The sequence below is a fragment of the Labeo rohita genome, chromosome 12, assembly GCF_022985175.1.
Source record: "Labeo rohita strain BAU-BD-2019 chromosome 12, IGBB_LRoh.1.0, whole genome shotgun sequence".
NCBI classification, from domain to species: Eukaryota; Metazoa; Chordata; class Actinopteri; order Cypriniformes; family Cyprinidae; genus Labeo; species Labeo rohita.
In genome coordinates, this window is record NC_066880.1 from 14258626 (window position 1) to 14277035 (window position 18410).

The following is an 18410-nucleotide window of genomic DNA, read 5'->3' on the forward strand; positions in this document are numbered from 1 at the left end:
TACAAATAACCTCTGTAATAATAAGGTGGTGTTAATAATAGTAAAATTCAATTAAATAATGATAATAAAGTTAAATAAAAAAATTAAGTAAATAGTTAATCTTTAAAAATATAGCATAATCTAGCAAAATAAGTTAGTGTTAATAAAATTAGATAAAAAAATAAAGTAAATACAGTTAATGTTTAATAATATAGCATAAATTAGTAAAAAAAAGCATAAATTAGCAAATTAAGTTAAATGTTAATAAAGTTAGATAAAAAAATAAAATACTGTTAATCTTTAAAAATATAGCATGAATGAGCAAATTAAGATAATGTTAATTAAAAGTTAAATAAAAACAAAGTAAATAAAGTTAATCTTTAAAAATAGCATAATCTAGCAAAATAAGTTAATGTTAATTAAGTTGGATAAAAAAAATCAAGTAAATAAGGTTAATCTTTAAAAATTTAACAAATTTGCAAATTAAATGTTAATAAACTTAGATAAAAAAAAAAAGTAAATACAGTTAATATTTAATAATATAGCATAAATTAGTAAATTAAGTTAAATAATGTTAATAAAGTTAGATAAAGTAAATTAAGTTAGTCTTTAAAAATCTAGCACAAATGAGCAAATTAAGTTAATGTTAATTATATAAAAACAAAGTAAATACAGTTGATCTTTAAAAATATAGCATAAATTAGCAAATTAAGTTGAATGTTAATACAGTTAGATAAAAAATTAAAGTTAATCTTTAAAAATATTGCATAAATTAGCAAATTAAGTTAAATAATGTTAATAAATTTAGATAAAAACAAAATAAAGTTAATCTTTAAAAATTGCATAAATGTGCAAATCAAGTTAAATAATGTTAATAAAAAGTTAAATAAAAACAAAATAAATAAAGTTAATCTTTAAATATAGCATAAATTGGCAAATTAAGTTAAATAATGTTAATTAAGTTAAATAAAAGTAGTAAAAGTAGTAATCTAATATGTGTTACTAATAATTTCGTAACACAGCTAAATGTAATCTTTAGCAAATCTGAAATTGAATCTATTTATTTTTCATATATTTTCACATGCCTAAATTTACTTACAGTATTTCATGCGACTGATTTTAGTGTTTGGTGTTTTTTTTTTTTTTTTATTATTTTTATAGAAAATGTATACAATTTTATAAACCATATCGTGAAAACAATTATCTATTAACAACAATTGGGTTCATTTTAATATTGGCGAATCTCTAATTCTGATTAGGTTTTCTTTGGTGTTTGCCCTGTGGTTGTGTTTTCACGTAAAGCTCTGGTTTTGTATGCGTGTCTTTAGCGTGTGCATCGATCAAGACCACAGACTTAACAGGATATCTCGGATGATCCCTTTAGTTGTTCATCTCACCTGCCTTTCCAAAACCTGTCTGAAAGGGGATGTTTGGCGTCTTGCGGTTATCCTTTTCTTCTGTGAAATGGACTTAGCTGAAAAAACAAAGATATTCAAAGGCACTGTCAAAGCAACATTATCTTTGGGGAAACGAGTGACACAGCTCGTTCTGTTCTTCCTCAGATTTCTGTCTCCAGAGTGACTTCCCCTTTCAGGCATCGTATGATTGAAGACTGTGGGAATGCCTTCCCAGAAACCACATGCCATGCCTCAGTGATTTGCTATAAGGTGTGGTCATTCTATATGCTGGCTACAGTTGCTTTACCTTTCCCCCCCCCATCTTTCTGGTCTTTCATCCATTCAAAGGAAATTAATGAGGAGCTTTAGTCTGAAAGAATGCTCGGTGAGACTATAAATTATGCCATTTAGCACAGCTCTGTTCTGATTTAACGGTGGTCCATCTGCTGCAGAGATTTGCTTTGTGCCAGTTTTCAAACTATGTTATTGATATTAAGCCGTGTGCCACTGCACATTCACATCTGTAGTAATTCTTAACAAGAGCAAATTGATTTTCCAAACCATGTCTTCATGTGATTTAGATCATTACTTTTTTTTGGGGTAACTTTATTTAATATTATTGGGTGTTGTGACTGTGATCTTGTTCACAGATGTCTTGTGTAAGTGTCAGGGACCTCATGATAGGATTGTTCTTTCTCAGTCAGCGCACTTCCTGTCCTTAGGCCATGAAGCTTTTCACACTGACTAGTCACAACATGTTTTTACTAGTCTTCCATCTTTATCTCTCATAAGGCATATTCACACCAAAACCAACAGTGAATTGTTCATTCTGGTTATTTACCGGCTTTAATATCCCACCCTTCTGAAGGTATGCTCTGTATACTTATTATAAATGTGATGCGATCTAGGGAGACCCAACATGTTGTAAAATTTCACCTTTTTTAGGTTTTATGAATATGGGTTCAAGCCCTTTCCGAAACGTTGTATTTTGTCCATAGCTTGAATGTGTCAAAATATAATGATAGCTATGATTTTCATGAATGGAATTTTGAGAAAAATGGGTTTTAAGTGTGACTGGTTTCACTTTTGCTTCACAGGTTAACAATAGCCCTATGAAATACGTTTTATTTTTTCCCAATTTTTCCCAATGGATTTTTTTACATTTTAATTTTTATCGACTTTTTAATGGTTAAATTAAATTTTATTAATCAAACAGCATGTCTAATTATTTAAAATCATGAAACTTATACAATTTCACATCAATTTAATAAAGGTTTAACAAAAATGATGTCTTTAGGGCCCTATCAAATGTTTTATTTTTTCTCACCATATGTTTTATTGTTATCAAATTCTGTGTTTTGCATGTTTAATTATTTGAATGCATACTTAATTTATTACATTTTTTTTTTTAGATAGCCTTATAAAAGTTTTTTTTACCTTCAGAAATTCTGTGTTGTCTATTTAAAATGTTCTGGTTATCAAATGAAGGCATAAAACATTCATTTAATTTGTCTTTTAATTATTGAAATTTATGCAAACTTTTTTTGGGGAAAAAAAGGGGAATTTACTATTAAAATTAAAACATGGAAGAAATGTTGTGTGATTATACCCTAAAAAATAATGTTTGTTTCATTTTAGTAGTAGTAGTAGTAATAGTAGTAATATATTTCTGGCACAATGTCTTACCGGACTTTTATTTTGACGGGTCACCGTGTCTACCTTTACATTTCTGTGTGTATATGATATGACACTAGTTTTCCTAAAATGGAACGGTCAAATGCTGAAATCACTGCGAGCATCACGCGTGTTTCATTGTGTGTAGTAAACAAAACCGCTCGTCTGCTCCATTCATTAAAACAGAGACATGCAGAACATGCAGGATTCACATTTAAATGGCATTTTTGCAGTGTAATATTTACAGATACTAGTCCATATTGTGGTTTGATTTAAGTGTAATGACCTACTTTTGATTAATTCATTCAAACTTTGACAAATTCTGTGACATTCCGCGTTATTCAGTAAATTCTGTTTTTATGACTGGATTCCGCGATCCTGTCCACGTTTTCCGCATCGCGGAAATCATAGGGCCCTATGTCTGTCAGAGCGCTATACTGCATCATTACACAAACGTGTTTATCATGGGCATAGTCTCTGAACTTTTGATCACCCCTTGTATGTTTAGATAGCATGAATAGCGTATCTTGTAGTTTACATTTAGAAAAGCAAACACAGTGCAACTGTTCGTGCACTGTGCGTATAACAGTCCCAGCGCGACATCCGACTGGTTTTTCCAGATTATTATGGCCCTATAAAATCTGTTTTCATTTTTCAAATTTTACTAGACTGTGTTTTAATGGTTAAATGAAAAAATAATTGAAATCAAGAAATTTACACAATTTAACAGCGATTTATTAAAAGTTTAACAAAAACTACATTTTTAAGGCCCTATAAAATACGTTTCTTTTCTTTTTTTTTCTCTCAAATTCAGTGTTTTGTTTTTTTGTTTTTTTGGGTTTTTTTTTGGGGCCAAATTCTGTGTTTTCCATTAATTTTCTGGATTCCATTTTATTGGTTTCATAAAATTTTAACAATCAAAAGCATCTCTAATTAATTGATTTTATAAAAAATTAACTTATTGTTGAATTACTTAATTAATTAATTTATTAATTTATTTATTTTTCTTTCCCAGAAATACTGTGTTGTGTGTAAATAAATTCTACTAAATATTTTCTTCTGGTAAATATTCCTTAAAAGATATTTTTTAATCATAATTGTATTAATAGTAGCACTATCACTGTATTAAGCAATGCATTTTTGTCATAATTTCTTCAAGTTAAACACAACTTTTATTTTGACGGGTTGCTGTGAAGACCTTTAGGTTTCTGTCTGTATATGATATGAGGATAGTTTTCTCAAATGAAATGCTAAAATGCTCATGAAGTGACTCTCAGAGCAGTTCTAGAGAATATTATTCATGTACTCTTATATTGAGACGGCAGAGGCTGCGAGCGCTTCAGTACGTTTTGTACGAAACCAGTTTCTGTGTGAATGTTATTCATTCACACAGAAACATGCAGAACATGCAGGATTCATATTTAAATAGTATTTTTTTCAGTCCATACTACGTTTTTATTTAAGTGTACTGACCTACTTTTTGATTTAGTCATCTTCATTCTACTTAATATCCTAATGATTTTTGGCATAAAAGAAAAATCGATAATTTTGACCCATACAATGTATTTTTGGCTATTGCTAGAGATATACCCGTACTATCTAAGACTGGTTTTGTGGTCCAGGGTCACGTATTTGTGGCTTAATATTCACAGACCCTAGTCCATATCGTGTTTTGATTTAAGTGTACTGACCTACTTTTGATTTATTAATCCAAAATTTGGTAAATTCCGAGACATTCCGTGTTATACAGTACATTCCATTTTATGACTGAATTCTGTGGATGTTTTTTACTCCTAAATCATAGGGCCCTTGATTATGTATTGGTGTTTTTAGTAGTAATATGTTTTAATTATCACAAAAAACAACTCATACTGAGTGTGAATCTTTATTAATATTTAGCAGCAGTGTAATATGTATTTAATGTATAATAGTAGTAATTATCGTAGTAATAATCATAATCATAGTAGTAATAAAAGTTAATTGTACTGTCTGTGAAAGTTGCACACTAGGGACCAGGGATGGGATGAGTTGTTGAAACCTGTTGCAGATCATATCTCTCCATCCCTTGCCCTGTGGTCCTGTGTGGAGTGGGACCCAGTCTGTCTTAAGGGGTCCCTGTGAGCCAGAGGAGCCCCGCCTTTTGTTTCCCCATTACCCAGGAGTCAGGGAAGTGTGAAAAGTAGGGCGCAGGTCGGGGCTCTTTGTCCCCCTCGGCCAAATGAAAAGTGACAGACACTGGCCCCCTCTCTGTGCCTGTTAATTCAGGCCCCCAGTCCCGCAGAGCCTTTGGGAGCCACTAATTGCATCGAGACAAGCAGGAGCTAAGAGAGAGCAGACACATTATGTTATTAACGCTGGACAGAACCCAACACCAACCATTTTGAATGGGACACTGCTTAAAGGGATAGCTCACCCCATCATTTACTCACCCTCAAGTTATTTCAAACTTCGTGACTTTCTTTCTTCTGCAGAACAGAAAAGAACATATTTTGAAAAATTTTAGTAACCAAATGATTTTAGTGACCACTGGAAAAAAAAAAAAAAAAAAAAACACTGGAGAAAGAAAGTCATACAGGTTTGGAACAACATGAGGTTGAGTCAGAATCCAGGAATCACGGAATCCAGTCATAAAAATGGAATTCACTGTATAACGCAGAATGTCACGGATTTGTCAAATTTTGGATTAATGAATCAAAAGTAGGTCAGTACACTTAAATTAAATGATATGGACTAGTGTCTATGAATATTAAGTCGCAAATATGTGACCCTGGACAACAAAACCAGTCTTAATTAGCACGGGTATATTTGTAGCAATAGCCAAAAATGCATTAGATGGGTCAAAATTATTTTTCTTATATGCCAAAAATCATTAGGATATTAAGTAAATATCATGTTTCATATATCAAAACTTAATTTTGGATTAATAATATGCATTAAGAATTAATTTTGACAAGTTTAAAGGCGATTTTCTCAGTATTTTGATTTTTTTTTTTTTTTTTTTTTTTTTTTTGCACCCTCAGATTCCAGATTTTCATGTATGTCGGCTAAATATTGTCCCAAAAATTGTCCTATCCTCAATATATGAGTACTTGAACACATAAACAATCTCTACAACTGCTCTGAGAGTCACTTCATGAACGTTTTACAATTTCTTTTTTAGGGAAAAACTATCATCATATCATATACAAACAGACACTTAAAGGTCTTCACAGCAAGCAGTCAAATCAAAAGTTTGTTTTGAAGAAACTGTGACTGAAGTATATTATGTAATGTAATGACAGTACTACTACTACTAATAAAATTTGTTAAAACATTATTTTTAATGAATATTTACCAGAAAATTATTTAGCAGAAAAATGTGAATACACAACAGAGTATTTCTGAAAAAAAAAAAATATTTTTATGAAATCAGTTAACTAGAGATGCTTTTGATTATTGCAATTTAATGAAACATTAAAATGGAATTCAGAAAATGAATGGAAAAACACAGCATCTAGTACAATTTGTAGAGGGAAACAACTTATTTCTTAGGGCCTTAAAAATGTAATTGTTTTTGAATTGTTGTTAAATTGTGTCAATTTCGTGATTTGAGTTAATAAGACATGCTTTTTAATTAGTATTTTTTAATTTAACCATTAAAACAGAATATAAATGGAAAAAAAAAGGAGTCCAGAAAAATTTAAAGGAAAAAAAAAAAACGGATTTTGCCAAAAAATAAAACGGAATTTGTAAAAAAAAGAAAACAGATTTCATAGGGCCCTATGTAAACAATAGCAGAATCTACTTTTTTGGAATATTCCACTACATTTTAGTGGAATATCCCTTTAAGCAGCCTTCCAGACTCGAGAGCCTCCTTCTCATAGCTCTGCTCTGATACGGGGTCAGGGGTCACGCTCTCACATGTCGCTGTGCTAAGATGGAAGTGCAAAGGAATTTGAATACCACTTCAGTTCTCTTTGGCTCTGAGCATGGAAGCATGTCACAGTGATAGTTCTGAAACATTAATAAGTGTTTTTCTCTCTTCATTACAGGGTCTTAAACAAGAGGAGGCTGTAAGGAGGCCTTGAAGTCTTCATCACGCTCACATACTCTTCCTCAGTCTACTTGCCTTCACAGCCAATTGGCCACTTTGTTTGTCTCAAAAGTGGCAGAGTACGGCACAACCAAGACATCTATATAGTTTCGGATCTCAGCCAGCATGATAAAAACCACTTCCTTGGTCATCGTCTTTGGCATTTTGGGAGCTGCCGTCCTTCTCTCGCCGTCGGCTGAGGGTAAGCCAGTGTCATTATTGTAAAGTGTCTACACTTGACCATTGCTTCCTCCTCAGTGGACCAAGCAGACGCTTGGCAGTAGCCGCAAAGTGTCTGTTTTGAATCACAAACCCCTATAGCAAACAAAAATGTGTTTTTTGTTTGGTTTCGTTTGAGTGAGGGAAGAAGGCAAAAACTGGAGATGACTGGAAGGGTCATCTGTTTTGTTTCATCTGGATGCACAATAGAAATGCAGCAGCAATTTATAATACAAAGCAGACTGAGGCAGCAGGAGAATTGATTTTGCCGTATTTGGATGATACCCAGTGTTTGCAGAAGCCTGTTATAATGGATGGTGGCCTTTAAAAACATAGCACGGTAATGGCCTTGCTTTTTATTCTCATCAGGCCCCGAAAGCTCAGAATCTGTCTCTTCACATTTGCAATGCATTAGCAAACAAACACTATCTGCCAGGATACTCATCTGAATTACATTATTTCATTTTATTGATTTGATGCCCTTCTGATCTCTCATAAGGGTCGCCAGTAATAGAGACTTTGCCTCCATTTCAGGTAAATGCAAACATGAGGAACTGCACACTTGTTTTTTTGTTTTTTTTTCTTTTAAATGACTCGCTACATCAGAATGTAATAGTCTGTGTTAGAGACTGTTGTTTGGCATTCATGTTGCCTTTAGGTATTCATCCGTTCACTCAGCACAGTGATTGTCTTTGAAGAATACACATCTTGAGGTGTGAATAGGCCGTTTGGGTCACATTTGGCTGTGTAGAGAAACAATGGTTTGGCTGATTGGTTTGAAATTGTGTGTTCATATGTTAAGGAGAGGAATAAGGGGAAGAGTGTCAAAGGGCATGATTGTAAATGTGTGTATTTCAGGTTAATGCTGTTTTTCCTCTAGGGTTTTACACTAGTATGTTAATGAAGGCGGGGTTAGTGTGAAGGCAATTAAGTGTTTACACTGACAAGGCACAGTGTGTTTTTCTAAGAAAGGTGAATGCATTTTAGTTGATGTTTGGTTGATAATGGGAAGAAATATGTAAAATGCATTTAAATATGATAAATTATGTTAGAAATGATAAAATGTGTTCTACTGGCTCTACTGTTTAAAAAAATTGGGGTAAGATGTTTTGAAAAAACCTTAGTACGCTCACCAAGGCTGCTTTTACTTGATCAAAATACGGTAAAACAGCAATAGTGTGAAATGTTATTATGATTTGACACTGTTTTGTGATGGCAAAACTGAATTTTCAGCAGCCATTCAGCCTTCAGTGTCACATGTAGGGCTGCTACGATTACTCGATTCTATTCGAGTATTCGATTAAAAAAAAAATCCTTGATTGCGTTTTGCCCATGTGTCAAGTAATCTGCAAAATACTGGCCGATCCCACATATTAAACCCATTTAAAAATTATAATAAAGTGCAATGCTATTAAGAATTCACAAACGCTACGATTCAGTTAAATATATATTTGCGATGCAGGTTTAATATGTGCGCTTGGATTATTTACATGCATGTAGGTTACATACGTGCGTGTCAGAGTGGCTCTGTTTACAGTAAAAGCTGCTACACAAACTGTTATCATTTACATGTGTGGAGCGTTTGTCTGCATGTTGTGAGTTTGGGTTTATTATAACATTCGTCTGGAAACGTGACGTGTGCTATTTTATCATATTTGTAAGGTAGTTCATTTATAAACCTACGCAGACACAGGAGAATACGTCATTCTCAATATGCTAACTGTTCATCGCAATTTCAAAATAAAAGTTTAAACCCTCACGTTTTGATGTCCACCTAATCTAGAAGTTACAATGGATGTAGCTTTTCTATCAAAAAGAAATGGCCATAATATTAAAGATTAAGTGGACATTTTAATTAAATGTTGTTGAGTCAATATTAAACACTGATTAGAAAGCGCAGTAAAGTGTAAAAACAATTGTCAGAGCGTTGATGCCCTTTGCAGGCATTTGTTATAATGCGTAATGTACATTAGCTCTATTGTTTATAATACATTATGTGTTTGTTCAATAAAACCATATGATTACTTGCTTTTGACACTTTATTTGAACTAAGTATTATAATTATATGTATTTTGTCATTTTAAAGGCTATTATTCACTTAGGTCTATTTTTATTACTACTAAAAAAAGATTTATAATTAAACGATTACTCGATTAATCGTCTGAATAATCGACAGTTTACTCGATTACCAGAATAATCATTAGTGACAGCCCTAGTCACATGATCCTGTAGAAGTCATTCTGATATGCTGATTTGATGCTCACCGAGCATTTCTTATTATTAATGTTGAAATGTAATATTTTTAATGTTTTTTTTTCTTAAATAAAATTTGAAATAGAAATTTGTTCTGACATTTTAAACATCTTTGCTGTAACTTTGGATAAATTTAAAGGATTAGTTCATATCCAGAAAGAAAATTTCCTGATAATTTACTCATCTCTGTTTCATCCAAAATGTTCGTGTCTTTCTTTCTTCAGTTGAAAAGCAAATTAAGGTTTTTGAATCTAGTATTCTAGGATTTTTTTTTCCATATAGTGGACTTCAATGGGGATCAAAGGGTTGAAGGTCCTACTTGCAGTTTCAATGCAGCTTCAATGGACTCTACACGATCCCAGCTAGGGAATAAGGGACTTATTTAGCAAAATAATCTGTGTTTTGCTGGTGTTGCACTAGCTTGAGTTCACACATTATGTAATCCCTTTAGAAAGGTCACGTGTGATGTAAGTAGAAGTACCGACCGAGTTTTTACAAAGCGAACGTGCAAAGAAAGTCAAATGCCCTTTACAAAGAAAGGTAAAACAACAATGTTGGACGATTTTGAAGTTGGAGGAGAAAATGAGATGGACAAAGAACTAACACAGACGAAGAACTAATTACGCGTGACCTTTCCAATGTGGTTATGTAATGCGTAAAAGTTGTAGAGGTGCATCGCAGAGCTAGTGCAAGATTAGAAATTGTGGTTAAAAAGTGTATAAATTTATAAGACCCTTATTCCTCGGCTGGGATTGTGTAGAGGCCTTTGAAGCTGTATTGAAACTGCAGTTTGGACCTTAAGCCCTTTGATCCCCATTGAAGTCCACTATATGGAGAAAAATCCTGGAATGTTTTCCTCAAAAACCTTCATTTCTTTTCGACCAAAGAAAGACAGACATGAACATCTTGGATGACATGGCGATGAGTAAATTATCAGGAAACTGTAACAAACATGTTGGGGATGCATAGAACTGTCACTTAAGGGTAAAGTTCTTCTGAGAACTGTGCCATGTTCTGTGGAGATTTTTGGGCACAGATTCAATGTGAGCCTAGCTGTGAGTCAAAGTATACTTTGTTACGTAATATTTTGTTATACAGTCAACAAGTTTTCCAGGCTACAAAACATCACTCAGCAATTTTGCAGCGGTCCACCCATGTTGCTTAAAAACAGTAGATTCATTGTTTACGTTTGAGAGCTGCCCACTGATGTCATGAAGTCTTACTATCTGTTTCTGTTTATTTCTTTGAAGTTTATTTTACTAACTGCCTCTCTATTTTAGGCAATGATATCTTGGAGTCATAAACGCTGTCTATTCTTGGCAACAGAAAAGCCATGGGAGAGAGAGTTTTCCTCCCATCAAGAACTAGAGACTCTGTGGAGTCTGTTAGAAGAAAAGAGCAGATTGAAAGAGATTAAGAAGTTTAAATTAGTATGTCAAAGCTCACAGCCCCATTACCTCCTTTTAGAGTTAAGCTCATAATATTGTATACAATAGGAAATGACCAAGGCCAATTAAAGTCTCTGGGGTGCAAATGCGTTACAACTATGTTTTCCTCTGTTGTTTGGTACAAGTTTTTGTTTACTGCACTGTCACAGTTAACTTTACAATTGTTTGGAATGGTCACTGTCTGCTTGTTAGCCTAGTTTAGCCTCTTTAAATATATTCTTTTTTCTGTTTCCCTCCCTGCAAAGGAACAAAAGAAGAAAAGGGTGCTGGCAGCAATTTCTTCTCACTCGTAAAGTCAACCAGAGCTTTTAAAACAAAGGGTTAACTACCCTCGGTCATTGCAAAGGTTCCTGTTAAATGATGAGGGAGTCTGGAGTGCCAGTGAGAACAAGACGGGTGAGAGTTGAACTGCAGATGAATGCTGCTGAGCGTGTTTTTTTTTCTTCGTCGTCGTCTTCTTTATGGAAGCTGATCCAAGGGCAGGTCGACGTCTGACTGCATATGGCGGCTCGTTCCTCTGAGAAATGTCATGTCATTCAACACATTTAACACAGGCTTTCATTCCTGGAGCTAATAAATGAACTTTATGGAATTTTCTACCTTCAGAGGAGAAGGTGAGGTTGAGAACTTATAGGTTGAGCCTCATAGGAGAGGAAAACTGGCAGTAAGAGGATCTAGTTACTCGACTGTGAGGAAACTCAAGCAGCCTGAAATATAACAATCAAATTGAGGAATTTTTACGTAGTAGGTTGTATGGTAATATTGAGCTCACCGCTTGATTTGTTTTACATCTTTAGGTATCATGTAGGTATTAAATCTTTAGTCAGTCTCAAAGTGAATATCCTTTTTATACTGTATGTTAAAAGGTTGTGATATCTAAATTCACATGTAGCATTTAAAAACTTAATAACTCTTCTATGAAAGCCCTGAATAAAAAATGTAGAAAGTTAATTGTGACGACTTCTTTCACAATTCAGACCTTTTTTCAGAATTGCGTGACTTGCAATTCTGACTTTTTTGCTCAAAATTTTGAGATATAAACTCGCAATTATTAGTAATAAAGTCAGAATTGCGAGATATAAACAGGCAATTCTGTGAAAAAACAAAACAAAAAAACAATTGCAAGTTTGTATCTCACAATTTTGACTTTTTTTCTCAGAATTGCGAGTTTATATCTCAAAATTCCAACTTTAGAACACACTATTGCGAGTTATTAAATCAGAATTCTGAGAAAATATCAGTCTTTTTTGGACTATATGTTACTATATATTACTTGCAATTGCAAGTTTATATCTCACAATTCTGAGAAAAGTCAGAATTGGAAGTTTGTATCACAATTTTGAGAAAAAAAGTCAGAATTATGAGTTTGTATCACACAAATCTGAGAAAAAAAGTCAGAATTGTGAGTTTGTATCACGCAATTCTGAGAAAGGTCAGAATTACGAGTTTGTATCACACAAATCTGAGAAAAAAAAATTAAGATTTGCGAGTTTGTATCACGCAATTCTGAGAAAAAAGGTCAGAATTGTGAGTTTGTATCATGCACATCTGATAGAAAAGTCAGAATTGAGTTTGTATCACACAAATCTGAGAAAAATGTCAGAATTGCGCGTTTGTATCACGTAATTCTGGAAAAATATCAGAATTGCGAGTTTGTATCATACAGTTCTGGGAAAAGGGCAGAATTACGAGTTTGTATCACACAAATCTGAGGAAAAAAGTCAGAATTGTGAGTTTATATCACGCAATTCTGAGAAAAAAAAAGAATTATGAGTTTGTATCATGCAAATTTGAAAAAAAAAGGCATAATTGCGAGTTTGTATCACGCAATTCTGAGAAAGAAGTGAGAATTGCAAGTTTGTGTCACGCAATTCTGAAATTAAAACAGAATTACGAGTTTGTATCATGCAGATCTAAGGAAAAAAAGTCATAATTGCGAGTCTGTATCACGCAAATCTGATTAAAAAAAAAGTCACCATTGCGAGTTTGTCATGCAAATCTAAGAAAAAATTCAACATTGTGAGTCTGTATCATGCAAATCTGTTTAAAAAAGAAGATTGCGAATTTGTATCATGTAATTCTGAGAAAAGTTAGAATTACGAGAAAAATTGCGAGAAAAAAGACAGAAATGTGAAATAAAATGTCACAAATACCTTTTTTATCTTTTATTTAGTGGCAGAAACAGGCTTCCATAATATTCTAAATATATATATATATATATATATATATATATATATATATATATATATATATATATATATATATATATATATTCCATAATATTCATATATGAAGTTTTTTCAGACTTAAAATTTTGTAATGTCTAAATTCACTTAAAACGATCTTAGATTTGGTGTTTTAAAAAATTTAATTTAATTTAATTTTATGTTTGTCCATTTATTGGTTGTTGACAATAACATGAAAAACCTATCTGCTTATTAATATTAGCCATAATTTGTAACATCATTACATCACTATGAATGTCTTAAATCAGAGTTTTAAATGCATCACTTCACTTCAGTGATTCTGTCTGTCTGCCCTCATTTCCCATGCTGCATCGCTCTACCACGCTGGGCCGCCCGCCCGGGCCCTACTACAGGAAGCTCGTTGAGTCTATTGTCGGTGCTGTGAGTTTCCCTGACACTTTAACTATTTCCTGTATTGTGCTGGCTGTCAGGTACCAGACTAAATATGCCAAATACATGCTGCTCTCCGGATATAGCCATTACTGTCTGACAATGAAGGCCTGTGTTGGCGTGCGTGACGGTTCCTTTCCTTGTTATTCATCGACCACAGGTTTCAAAGCATTATATAGAGGACTCTGTCGAGCTTCTGTACACATGCGAGCATGTGTTCAGTGGTGCGACGCAGGAGACTGTTAAAGGCGGTCTGAACTCTCACTTTTACAGCTTGCTGTTAGGTACTTGGCTCTGGAGGTGTCTCCGAGCCCATTAGAGCTTTACTTTCATAAAGGCAGCCAACTTTATTGGTCTGTGTCAGGCAGGCCGTTGTTTTCCACATGTTCCTTTTTTTCCTTCCCCCTCATTCCATTTTTAACAAGCTGTTCTTCAAATAGTGCTGGATTATTACGTGTTGGGGGATTTTGCCCTGAAATGGAAGCCCATGCGATAATTATAAAGATCGTTATTAAAGAGATGAAAGTAAATAAATAATAATGACAGGTTCAGGTTAACGGCCACTTAAAGCTTAAGTCGTTCCTGCCAGCCCACAACCTACAGTCTGGCCTTTCCACATTGTTCAGTTTCTTTTTGTTGTAAACATCTACAAATTTTAATGAATAACTGGTGTAAGAATGAAATAAATAAATGTCTTTAATATTTTAGCCTCTCACAGAAGGGCAAACCTCCTACGTGTCGTCCCTCAAGCATACATGATTCACATGTTATTTTGATGTATCTAATGGATACCCAGTGATGTATTTTGGCACAAGGACATCATGGAGGATTTTTGTGTTTTTATTTACCCTCTCCTACGTTTCTGCTGCAGACACTGAGAGACTGTCATGAGGACCAGCGACTTGATTATAGGCTTGCGATCCAAAACGCCCTCGTAGAGACTTGGCTGGCTCATTGCATCATTTCCTGTCAAGTCTTACTGCAGCACTGAGAAATAATAGCTACAACACAGAGAACACAAGGAGATTGATTCACAAAGTGTACTACTTTTTTGGTGATTTCAAAATTTACATGCAGCTTCTTTGCCGTCTTGCTTTCACTTTTGTACTTTACAGAAACCAGATGCAGCTAGCTTAGCCTGTTCATGAAGGTGTGAAGACTGTGAATAACTCATATTCAAAGCTTACCTCTTGACCAGCCTCCTATTACAGCTTCAATAGCGTCTGAGCTGCCTACTCTACCCTCTGCTTTAATAGGGTCAAACCGCAGATGTTTACCCTGGAGATCACAGTTAAAGCTTCAGCTACTGCCTCGTCTTACGCTGACAGTGTCCAAGCAACACAGTGACATGAAATAGTGGCTGTAAAACATGTGGACGCATATGCCACATTTAAAAAAATGTTGCAAAATAGCAAAACATCGATTTACGGAAACATAGCACTTTTCTTGTTGTTGAAATTGATGAAAAAAAGTTTGGTGGAACATGTTTATGGTTAGTTTGATGAAGTACTGCAGTGGTTATTCTGTTTGGACACGTGTTTGAACTTGAGGGAAACTAACTTCAAACATTCATGAAAAATTACCTTGAGACTACAAAAGATGATATTTTGAAAAACGGTTCTTTTGTGTTCCACAGAAGAAAGTCATATAGGTTTAGAATGACATGAGAGTGAGTAAATAATGACAGAATTTGGCATGTTTTTTGGTGAACAAAAAAAATGGACTGGAATTTTTCAGAATTGGTCAATGAAGTCAACAGTTACTAGTGTGTCCAGCAGCGGCAGGACACACTTTTTTTTTTTAAGGAAATGTAAAAAGTAAAATGCACAAATAACATTAAGATACTTGTGTTTCTGAATAAATAAAGCAGTAGTCGATGTCATAAAATCACAAACATGACACTTAATGTTAAGGTTATCACTGCATCTGTCTAAAAACACAAACAAAAAATAATTGATTCAAAGCATTGTTCAATGTACTGACATTATAAAAAACATTTTATTACTAGTTACGTGTCCATTACACATTTGCACAAAACTTTTGCAGTGTTTCATAAACGTCGATTAAAAACTGTTATGTATGGTTATGTATGTCAAAGCCACCGCACTACCCATTCATTTTAATCGTAGAGACGTAGGCATCTATCTTTACAGTAGCAGTACAGAGAGACGCTTCTGAAATTTAAATGAGCCGTTGTGCGGCAGCCATAAACACAAGCATTGACTAGAGTGTCCACAATCAGCTCAGCAGAATTGTGTAGTGTAAATAAGTGGTTATTCAAGCTTTAATAGCAAGAAAAGCCCCTTATTCAAGCATTGTGTAGTCAATGCTTGTGTAAGCGGACACATATGAGGTGAGGTTATTACATTTGAAGAATGATCATGTGAATTTTATGTACACAAGGTGACTTGTAAATGGTAAAAACTGTTTCCATTGCAGTTTTGCAAAATATTCCTTTTTTTTTCTTTTTTTTTTGCAATATATGGGAGTTTTTGTGAAATTGACGCATTTCAATTAGACATATTTTCAATCCACAATTTCAATTTGTGCAATTTGAAGGGTAATGAAAATGCCGCTACTGTTTATTTAATTCTAGCAAGTGTTTACTCAAAACGAACCAAAATTGAAAATATTTGAATAATCTCTGCACAGGAAATACTTGGTGCCGTTTCCAGACAAAAGGAAATCGGTATTAGCATTGGCTATCAGCCAAAATAAGTTGAAAAATATTGTATGTCAGCAAAAATCCAATATCGTGCATCCCTAGAATTTCTGTTTCCTGTTAAAAGCATAAATTTCTTACAACTTGGTTTGATATTTTAATCTGTAATTCAATGACATCCAGACATTTTATAGTGTGACTTAAGTGTCCAAATACATTTTAGAATAATTTTATGCACATTTTGAAGTATCGCATCAGAAACAAGCGATGGAAATGCCATAATTTCAAAGAAATTAAAAAAAAAGAAAATTTACGAAAAACACTCGCTTGAGGTAGTTTTTGACATGGAAAAAAAGAGTTCATGCAAATAATGGGAGATGGAAACGCATTTAATGAATAAAATCCCCCACGCTTATCAAAAAAAGTAACACGACTTTGCAGAATGAGACGGCATAACTTGACTAACCGGCGGACCGACCTTGTTGCACAGCATCTGAAATGTTATGGTCATTATAATTTATTTATTTTTTTGGCGTTTCCTGCATTTTTTTTTTTTTTTATAGATAGGACAGTGGAGATTGACAGGAAGCTGTAGTGGGAAAGAGAGACAGGGTGTGGGGTCGGGAAAGGTCCACGAGGTGGGACTCGAACACGGGACACCCAAAGCGCAACTGCGCCTTATGTCGGCGCGCTGCCCACAAGGCTATCAGCGCCAACATGTTATGGTCATTCTAAAATGCAAGATCCCAGAACTTTCTTAAACAACTGCATTCTCGAAGTAATTTATTATATATAAAAAATATTATATTTAGTGGCTTCTCCTATTTTTCTTAGTGGTATTTAGTGCTAGTTTATCAGGATGTGATGATTTTGTTCTCTTTGACTCGTTGAATGGAAACAGTGTTTTATATGAAAATGTTTTATGTGATATTCCAGTTAAATTCGCAACTTTGGATGCAAACATAGCTTGTGATGAACCACAAGCTTTACCCATCCACACAGTGAGATTGCTGATTGGCCTCACCTGTCGCTCGGTGCTCCACAGCACCTATTTTGATTGGACGTGTAACTGTAGAGCGCTGTGTATATGCTTGGGCCGACTGTATGGAAAATGGAGCCGAAGTGTCTCTTTAAGAGGCTGGCGCTGGAGTCTGAGCCGAGCTGCCTACAGGCTGGGAGAATGCGGTCAGCAGGACTCATTACTGCCTGAGTACTGCCAGACCTCAGACTCCACGGTGACGGCGAGCCAGAATCAAGCACACATGTAAGGAGCACGGCGATGCTCTGTAGATGCGTCTCTCCGCGCCAAGGAAAAACGCAGAGGGGGGGAAGGAGAGCAAATGTATTCAGTGGCTTCGTAACGTCAATGAATCACTCGGTGCCTCAGAGGTACTTCAGAGATAGCGCAACAAGTCGCATCTGCTCCGATTTAGTAACCCTTCTGGCTCCAAACCTGTTTTATGTGTTTCAGCTCAGATAACATTCCTGCGCCCTGCGGTTGTTTGTGTGCCGCTGTTGTGGTTGCGAGAATTTAGCTCGCGCTTATCTGCGCATTGTAGCTGTTAGGACGTGTAGGGCTCAACACATCATAACAGATTAGCCTGCCTTTTACAGTCGCTCTTAAAAGCGAGCCGTGTTTCTGACTACACCGTTCACATTCCTTCAATTTACTGGCCTCTCGCTGAGAGCAGGGCTTTCTGAGTGATACTGTTTTTCTTCCTTTCTTTTTCCTGTCTCTATATTCCACCATGTTTATGTTACCGGTTTCCACCTCCATTATCACACTGGGCCCTGTGTGACAGCAACGGCGCCTGGACTAAACTGTGAAGTGATCAAAGATGTAACATCAAATGCTTTCGCCGTGTATTTTGCATTTCGCCTTAATGGCGGGGGCCGTGGGACGCCTTCATGGCTTCAAATGAACATTTCTCAAGTGCAAAAACCGAACCGTGACACATAAACAGAAGATTTATATCGCTGGCTATCGCGGGAGCGTAGCATATGAATGGACTGACTCATACACGAGAGACAAAGCATTACATGAAAAGAGAGAAGGACTCGAGAGCGTTT

At 34.9% G+C, this 18410-nt stretch overlaps 1 protein-coding gene across 1 annotated transcript in view; it reads left to right on the top strand.

Moving 5' to 3' along the window:
- bmpr1ab (bone morphogenetic protein receptor, type IAb) overlaps positions 1-18410 on the top strand; it is a 48912-nt gene that overhangs the window by 18591 nt on the left and 11911 nt on the right. The window contains exon 3 of the mRNA XM_051123934.1: positions 7082-7324. Coding sequence (XP_050979891.1) covers positions 7249-7324 — 76 coding nt within the window. The 5' untranslated portion in view covers positions 7082-7248. The remainder of the gene's footprint in view (positions 1-7081; positions 7325-18410) is intronic.